Here is an 8821-nt window from a genome sequence, read left to right as displayed (position 1 = left end):
TAGCAAAAGGCTCCATTCTAGAACTTTATAAAACTGAGCAAAGGGGATTTTTCTTTTAGAAATTAAACTTGGCGCCAAGAGCTGAGGGGCCAATGGGATGAACCCCATTCCACCCCCTTAAAAGACCCCCTTCCCGAATCCCAATTAAGCTCCTGATGCTGCTATCCCCATTTATTAAAACGTAAAATGATATTTTAAAAAATGAGGCTTCAGCCTTCTCCTCTTTCCAGCAATATCCCTGGTATTTCTGGCCATCTCTTTATCTTCGTCACAACCCGTGAATTACAGGCGTCCTCCACTTAACCGTTCAATGTTGCAATGGGACTGAAAAATGGGACTTAACGACCGGTTTTCACACTTACGACCTTTCCAACAACCCCCGCCCCCACGGTCAGGTGATCAAAAATCCAAATGCTTGGCAAACCGTTTCACGCTTACGACCGTCGCTGTGCAGTCTATCTAACTATTCTTTTGGCTCCCAAAGTCTTTTTCGCATACTAGTTAAAATCTGGCCGTCGACGCAGCCAAGGTGGGGGGGACTTACTGCATCGGAACATCCCTTGACCGCCGGGCTGGTCTTCGGACCACTGGCCTTCGTAGATGGCGCCGTCTTTGTAGTACATCCTCCCCCAGCCGTGTCTCTTCCCCCAGGCCCATTCGCCCTCGTAGTACTCTCCCTCGGAGTAGAACTTAACTCCGTAGCCCTGGAAGCGTGAAAGAATCCGGATGAGGGGAATGGCCGTATGTTCTGAACCCCCTCCTCCATCCAGGAACGAAAGTCGAGACGAATATAAGAGAATGTTTTTTAATAAGTCCAGACTCTCATTGGCCGAAAGCCAAATCAACAAAGAGATAAGCACTCTGGCGGCAAGTCCTACAAACCTTGTCAGCAACGCAAACAAACTCTGGCAGCAATCCAGCCTGCCAAGTTTGTTTCTCGTTAGTCCCTAACGTTGACTTCTGCAAGAAGGGCGTGGCACAAGCAGTCTCTTTTATAATCAGGAGAGGAGCTTAATGAGCATCAGCTGAGCGTAATTACCTCCTGTAATTACGTAGTTGTTCTTGACGCCGAGTAGCCCTTCGATGGCGTGCATCCCGGAACAACTCACAGGTGGTTTCTGGATCGCTCTCTCTTGTCTCCTCCCCACTGATCCAAGGCTCAGGCACCACCTGGTGGCCAACCAGTCTCTCTGCGCCCTGCTCAGAGTCAGAACCCTGTCCAGGGTCCTCCACATCCTCCAAGGCCCCTCGCTGTCGGAGTCTGGTGGCAGTTCCAATGGCTCCTGCCAGGCCACAACAGCCATAGCTGACTCTTTTCGGGTGTGGAATGACACAGGAGGGGGTTTGATCATGGTTAAATCCAATCCAGAAAGGGTTAGGGTTAGGATTAGGGTTAGGGGTCAGCAACCTTAAAGACTCAAAGAGCCATTTGGACTCATTTCCCGCAGAAATGAAACATTCTGTTTTCTTTCGAAATTTTCCTTTTCTTGGATTTATCCACGGTTGGCCTACCGAGGATCGAAAAGCTCAATAAATGGCCTGCAGTCAGATGTTGTGGCCCAGCAGGTGCCGTTGGAGCTGCCACCAGACTCCGACAGCGAGGGGCCCGAGGAGTCGGCTCTGGAGGATGTGGAGGACCCTGGACAGGGTTCCGACTCCGAGCAGGGCGCAGAGAGGCTGGTTGGCCACCAGGAGGCGCCTGAGCCTTGGACCAGTGGGGAGGAGACAAGGGAGAGTGAGCCGGTAGTGAGTTGTTCCTGGATGCACGCCATCGAAGAGATACTAGGCGTCAGGAACAATTATGCAATTACAGGAGGTAATTGTGCTCAGTTGGTGGTCATTAGGCTCCTCTCCAGACTATAAAAAAGACTGCTTATGCACAAGGCCCTCTTGCAGAAGTCAACGCATCGACTAAAGAGAACTGTTGTAACTAATTTGGCAGGCTGGATTACTGCCAAGGTTTGTCTGAGTTGCTGCCAAGGTCCTTATCTGTTTGTTTGCTTGGCTTTCAGCCACCGAGATTTTGGTCTTGCTATTAAAGAACATTCCAGTTATGCTTGTCTCGGCATTCGTTACTGGACGGAGGAGGGGGTCAGAACAGTCAGGTGTCGCACATTGGTGCATATTTTGAGCGACAGGGAGCCGCAGCAGAGGGATGAAAGACCCCCTTGTGGAGCCGTGGGTTACTGACCCCTGGGTTAGGGTTAGTCTCTACCAGTTGCTCAGTTCAAACACTTAACGCTTTGTTCAAAACTATTTATCCTGGGGTGGAGTCCGATCTTGCAACTTTTAAGACTGGTGGACTTCAACTCCCAGAATTCCCCAGGTAGCCATGACTAACTGGGGAATTCTGGGAGTTGAAGTCCACCAGTCTTAAAGTCGGCAAGATTGGACATCCTGTTTTCGAGAGCATGCTAGGGGATTCTGGGAGTTGAAGTCCACCAGTCTTAAAGTCGGCAAGATTGGACATCCTGCTCTCGAGAGCATGCTAGGGGATTCTGGGAGTTGAAGTCCACCAGTCTTAAAAGTTGGCAAGATTGGATATCCCTGCTTTAAGAGGCATTCACACTAGCTAGGGAATTCTGGGAGTTGAAGTCCAGGCTTTCTACTTAGAAGCAGTTCTTCTAGAGTTTGCTTCACGTGTTAAACCATAGTTTTTTTTAAACCATGATTTGTCGGTCTTGCAAGTGAGGAATGGCATTCCTAGTTTGTCTCCTTTTTTTATTTTTTGGAAACAGCTAACTTTGACGATATTTGGATATACTTTTTTTATTTTCCATTTTCATAACACATAATCACATGTATACTATTACATATCCTATTGTATTAATAATTACATCAGTTCCTCTTGTCATCAACACCCAGAAAGATAAAAACCCATTATTAGCTCTTCTGCTCTCCATACACCTCTTTCTTCTGCCTCTCTCCTACCTCCTTTCTTCCCTCCATCATCCTTTCCTACTCTACTTCCTCTTCCTTTGTCCTTCTCCTCTCTCTTCATTCCACTCCTCCTTATCCTCCTCATCTTCCCCCCTTACCCTCTCTCCTATCCCTCTCTTCCCATCTTTCTTCTCTCCTCTGTTTCCCACTCTTCCTCTCATTGGTGTATTTCCGCTTCTGAGCAAACTCCATTCTATGTTGATGGTATTTATGCTTCCATATCAATATACTTAACATATCTTAGTTTTACATTTTACATCTTTTACATATCCATTGTGTTTCCTTTATCAATACATATATAACTATATCCATATCTATACCTATATTTTACACTACTTATTTCGTACATAGTATAAAACATTTGATCCTCTCATATTTCTTAAGAGAAATAAGAGAAGACAGTATACATGTGCAATCATATTACTTTAAAATCTAACACCTCTCGTCAAGCCTAATATATTTCCCTCCCTCCCATCCTCCCCCCCTCCCCTGACTTCCCAGAACCCATACACGGTATAAATCTTTAACAAAAACAGTCTAAAATATATTTCAAAAAAGAATAGAAAATTGATAACATCTTTAAATTGAACTTAGCTCCTCCTTGCTAGGCTAACTTTAAACAATTTATATCATTCCTGATCTTAATCATAAGATGTCTGGAATTTCTTAGTCCCATATTTATTTTGTATATAATCGATCCATTTTTTTCCCAGTCTCGTTTCTAAACTTTGACGATATTTGGAACGGGCACTCAAAGAAGATAGAAATAAACCAAGGCAGAACATCAGACAAACGACCGATAAAATCCCATTTTCTAAATAACCAACTATAGTTTCCTCCACCTAGCTACTCTAAAACGCCTGTGGCTATCCAGGGAAATAATTCCACTCTCCTGTCACACTACACACACACACACACACACACACACACACACACTACACACACACTACACACACTACACACACACACACCCTCAAAGCAAAACCTTGGCCCAATTAAAAACAATATAAATAAACTCACCCACATTTTGTCGTTTTTCCACCAGCCGGAATATACTTTCTTATAATCTTTTGTCACGGGGTCTGGAAGACTGTAAGTTCCGAAGCCGTCCCGTTTTCCAAATTTCCAGTCCCCGCTGTAGATGGCTCCGGATTTCTTCCATATTTGTGTTCCTTTGCCTACCAAGATTCACACAAGGAAAAAAAGGAAGTTAGTTAACAAAATTGCAGGCGAGATACAATACAATAGCAGAGTTGGAAGGGACCTTGGAGGTCTTCTAGTCCAACCCGCTGCCTAGGCAGGAAACCCTACACTGTTTCAGACAAATGGCTATCCAACATCTTCTTAAAGACTTCCAGTGTTGGGGCATTCACAACCTCTGGAGGCAAATTCTGTTCCACTGATTGATTAACTGTCAGGAAATTAATTTCTCCTTAGTTCTAAGTTGCTTCTCTCCTTGATTAATTTCCAACCATTGCTTCTTGTTCTACCCTCAGGTGCTTTGGAGAATAGCTTGACTGCCTCTTCTTTGTGGCAACCCCTGAGCTATTGGAAGACTGCTATCATGTCTCCTCTCGTCCTTCTTTTCATTAAACTAGACATACCCAGTTCCTGCAACTGTTCTTCATACGTTTTAGCCTCCAGTCCCCTAATCCTCTTTGTTGCTCTTCTCTGCACTCTTTAAGAGTCTCCACATCTTTTCTACATCATGGCGACCAAAACTGGATGCAAATATCCCAAGTGTGGCCTTATTACCAAGGCCTTGTAAAGTGGTATTAACACTTCAGGTGATCTTGATTCTCTCCCTCTGTTGATGCAGCCTGGAACTGTGTTGGCTTTTCTGGCAGCTGCTGCACACGGCTGGCTCCTATTTCAGTGATCGTCCACTAGGACTCCAAGATCCCTCTCACAGTTACTACTATTGAGCAAGGTATCACCTATACTGGACCTGTGCATTTCGTTTTTCTTGCCTAAATGTAGAACCTGACTCTTTTCACGTGGTGGACGGCAGCCATAAGTCCCAACAGGGGTAGCTGCCCTCCCCCTTTTACCGTGTTTGACGTTGTCCAGCCATTCCCCAACGTAGCGGTCTCCGTTGACGGCGTAAACCGTGTGCCTCAACCCGCATTTCTGCGCCTTCCGATCCCATTCGTACCAAAGGGGTTCAACTCTTCGGGGGTATTTCACGAAGGGCATCTCGTCTGGAGCCGAGAAAAGAAGGGGTGGGGAGAGAGGGAAAGAGGGAGCCATCACTTGGAGTCCGGAGGTAAAGGCCCCAGCCCTGAATTGATGCATGGTTTATTTTATTAAATCTATGTGCTGCCCACCTCACCGTTACAGCCCCTCTGGACACACTTTACATCATAATAAAAAGGGAAGACGAAAATGGAAGGTAACATAAAGACTTTTAAGAAAAAAAGCAAGAGGAGAGGTAATGTGGGGCTGGCAATCCGATTGGAGGGCTGAGCGCCCCTAAATGGAGTTGAAATGAGAAAGGGGAGTCAAGGAAGGAAGGAAGAAAAGAGAGAGAAAGAGGAAGGAAGGAAGGAAGGGAGAGAGAAAGGAAGAAAAAAGAAGGAAAGGAAGGAAGAGAAAGAAGGAAAGAGAAAGGGAAGGAAGGAAGGAAGAAAAGACAGGAAGGAAGGAAGGAAGGAAGGAAGGAAGGAAAGAAGAAAGAGAAAGTGGAAGGTGGAAGGAAAAGGAAGGAAGAAAAGAAAGGAAGGAAGAGAGAAAGAAGGAAAAAAGGGAAAGGAAGGAAGAGAAAGAAGGAAAAAGAAAGGGAAGGAAAGAAAGACAGGAAGGAAGGAAGGAAGGAAAGGAAAGAAGAAAGAGAAAGTGGAAGATGGAAGGAAAAGGAAGGAAGAAAAGAAAGAGAACGGAAGGAAGAGAGAAAGAAAGAAAAAAGGGAAGGAAGAGAAAGAAGGAAAAAGAAAGAGAAAGGGAAGGAAGGAAGGAAGAAAAGACAGGAAGGAAGGAAAGGAAAGAAGAAAGAGAAAGTGGAAGATGGAAGGAAGAGGAAGGAAGAAAAGAGAAAGAGAACGGAAGGAAGAGAGAAAGAAAGAAAAAAGAAGGGAAGGAAGGAAGAGAAAGAAGGAAAAAGAAAGAAAGGGAAGGAAGGAAGGAAAGGAAAGAAGAAAGAAAAAGTGGAAGATGGAAGGCAAAGGAAGGAAGAAAAGAGAGAGGAAGGAAGGAAGAGAGAAAGAAAAAAGGAAAGGAAGGAAGAGAAAGAAGGAAAAAGAAAGAAAGGGAAGGAAGGAAGGAAGAAAAGACAGGAAGGAAGGAAAGGAAAGAAGAAAGAGAAAGTGGAAGATGGAAGGAAAAGGAAGGAACGAACGAAAGGAAAGAAAGAAAGGATAGGTAGGAAAGAAAGGAAGGGGGAAAAAAGAAAAGAAAAAAGTCATTGCAGTCTTAATGAGGAAAGAGGCATGCTTGGAAAAACCGAAAGGCTTCTCATACGGAGCAGCTTCTGCCACGGTTCGCCGATCAGAGGGGAACAAGACCACTTCTGAACATGCGCAGAGTTCTTTTCAATTACCCATAGGCAGCCACTTGCGGGAAAGGGTGCCCCCTATAACCCATCGCCAGGGGCTTCTGGTGGCCGCATTTGGCCAAGATAATTTCCGATGAAGTTTCAATATTGTCACCTGCCCTGATTCCCACCTGCTCTGGGCTCTTCCTCCAGGGGAGCTGAAAGGTGCCCCCCTTCGGCTGGACGGGCATCCCGCCCTCATCAGCCTTGGTTGGTTAAACCGCGATGCCCAGCTACGGGACCAACCCGCCGAACCCCACCTCGTCGAGCCAATCGCTCGGCCCCTATCTGTGACTCTGGTTGGAGGTCAGCATCTCCGCGCCCTCAAAAGCAAGAGCTTTACCTGCCAGGCACCTGTTTCTGTTCTTAGCACCTGGGAGCGGAGGTGATTCCGAGGGGGATGTTCCTTCTGCTGCTCCTCCCTTCTCGCCACCGTCCCCGAAGCAGCCCTGCTGGTGTGGCCCTTCCGAGGAGCAGGGCTGAGGGATCCTGGCCGGGCTCCTGAGGTCATCACGACATCAAGAAGCTGCCCTTATGATGAGGCACTGATCTCCCTGGAGATCTCCGGCCAGCCCTGCCTGCATCTCCCAGTTCAAGCACACCTGGATGGATGCTGATGAGGCTGAGGAAACCCACCTTCCATGGGACTCTCTCTCCCTCTGCAGGGAGAGGGAGCCCAGCCAGGCAGACCCCCCTCAGCCCATCCTTCATGCCCCTTCCATGGCTTCCTTCCAGACCCTTGGGGGGGCTCTTCAGAACCTCAGGAAGCCCCCCACCCCAAGCTACGTCTTCTCTATTGATGTGGGGCCCTAGATGGGACCAAGAAGATCTCATCACCCTAGACTAGACCAGTCTTTCTCAACCTAGGCAATTTGAAGATACGTGGACTTCAATTCCCAGAATTCCCCAGCCAGGAAATTCTAAGAGTTGAAGTCCGCATGGCGGGGGAAATCTGGGAATTGAAGTCCAGATGGCTGGAGAATTCTGGGAATTGAAGTCCGCATGGCTGGGGAATTCTGGGAGTTGAAGTCCAGATGATGGGAATTCTGGAAGTTGAAGTCTACATGGCTGGGGAATTCTGGGAAGTGGTTCAGATGTCTTAAAGCTGTCAAGTTACAAGACCCTTGCGCCCCTAACCCTTTAGGGGAAAAAAAAACCCAGGGGTGTTCAAAGTTGACAGCTTTAAGACTTGTGGACTTCAACTCCCAGAATTCCTCCTCCAGTCATGTTGGTTCAGGAACTCTGGCATTGAAGTGTGCAAGTCTTAAAGCTGTCAAGTTACAAGACCCTCGCGCCCCAACCCTTTAGAAAAAAAAAACCCAGGGGTGTTCAAAGTTGACAGCTTTAAGACTTGTGGACTTCAACTCCCAGAATTCCTCCTCTCGCTCTTCATCGTGATGATGAGCGGACGGGCGGGGGGTGAGGGAGCTGGAACCGGTTCTAAACGGCACTGTAGATTTGTAGAAGAGGTTAGAACTGGCAGGAACCCACCCCTGCTTTGCGTATACCCTAATCGGCATACACCAAAATGATATGTCATTGCATACAACTTTCCAAGGGTCACCACCTCCAATACACACTATGTAAACATGACAGAAATGAAGGAATAAATGCAATAAATAAATGGAGAATGAAAAACTCTATCCCCCTCTTTCATAGCACGTGGCCCCCACTGGCTGTCTCTTCCCAACTTCTCTTTCCTCTGCCCCCCCCTCCCCATCGCTGTCTCTTCAATTGCCACGTCCTTCCCGTTAGAAATCCACCAGATTTAGGGATTTTTGCAAACAAAGAAAGAACGAGAGGAAAAGACGCGGAAAGAAAGAAAGAAAGATAATATAAATTGAGGCCCACCTTGGACCTGCCATTGTAAGCTCAGGGGGCTCCGATCCAGGGCACTGAGTGGGTCTGTCCCAGTGGGACCGCAGGGCCCTGGTGAGGTCATCTAAGCTCAGCTCCGATGCTGGGAGTTTGTGTGGCAAGGCAGTTTGCCATAGCAACAGCAGCGGAGCCACAAGGCAGTCAAATCCTGGAAGTTTCCTGCCCTCCAGAGGTCTTTCCGACGAATGGCAGCTTCTTCCCAAGGGCCACAGGGGCTCAAGGAAGAGAGGGGGGGGGGGGGGGGGCTCGGAGTTTCAACCTGGGCGATGGAGTTGCAAGCCAAAAGGGGGAAATCTTCCAAGCCCTTCGCAGTTCAAGAGATCATATGTGCAACCCTCCCACCTGGTGGCTGCAGATAATTTCCCTTCCCTTTCTTCCTCTCCCCTCTTTTCCTTCTGTTTCGTTTTTTCTTTCCTTTCCCTTCCTTCCTTCCTTCGCTTCAGTTTCCTGTCCCTCCCCTGCCTGTCTTCCTCT

The 8821-nt window shown here is 47.3% G+C and overlaps 1 protein-coding gene across 1 annotated transcript in view; it reads right to left on the bottom strand.

Moving 5' to 3' along the window:
• The window catches only part of MORN3 (MORN repeat containing 3), a 12893-nt gene extending 4378 nt beyond the window's left edge, over positions 1–8515 (bottom strand). Inside the window, exons 1-4 of the mRNA XM_087703739.1 lie at positions 8321–8515; positions 4992–5141; positions 3961–4118; positions 545–704 (exon numbers count right to left, since the gene is read on the bottom strand). Of these exons, the coding sequence (XP_087559865.1) occupies positions 545–704; positions 3961–4118; positions 4992–5141; positions 8321–8411 (559 nt within the window). The 5' untranslated portion in view covers positions 8412–8515. The remainder of the gene's footprint in view (positions 1–544; positions 705–3960; positions 4119–4991; positions 5142–8320) is intronic.
• Positions 8516–8821: the final 306 nt, after the last annotated feature.

Source organism: Thamnophis sirtalis, unplaced genomic scaffold (assembly GCF_051295495.1).
Source record: "Thamnophis sirtalis isolate CommonGarterSnake01/CBP01778 unplaced genomic scaffold, rThaSir2_p1.2 scaffold_2, whole genome shotgun sequence".
NCBI classification, from domain to species: Eukaryota; Metazoa; Chordata; class Lepidosauria; order Squamata; family Natricidae; genus Thamnophis; species Thamnophis sirtalis.
The sequence above is the reverse complement of the archived record's forward strand: the minus strand, read 5'-3'. Positions and strand labels throughout refer to the sequence as shown.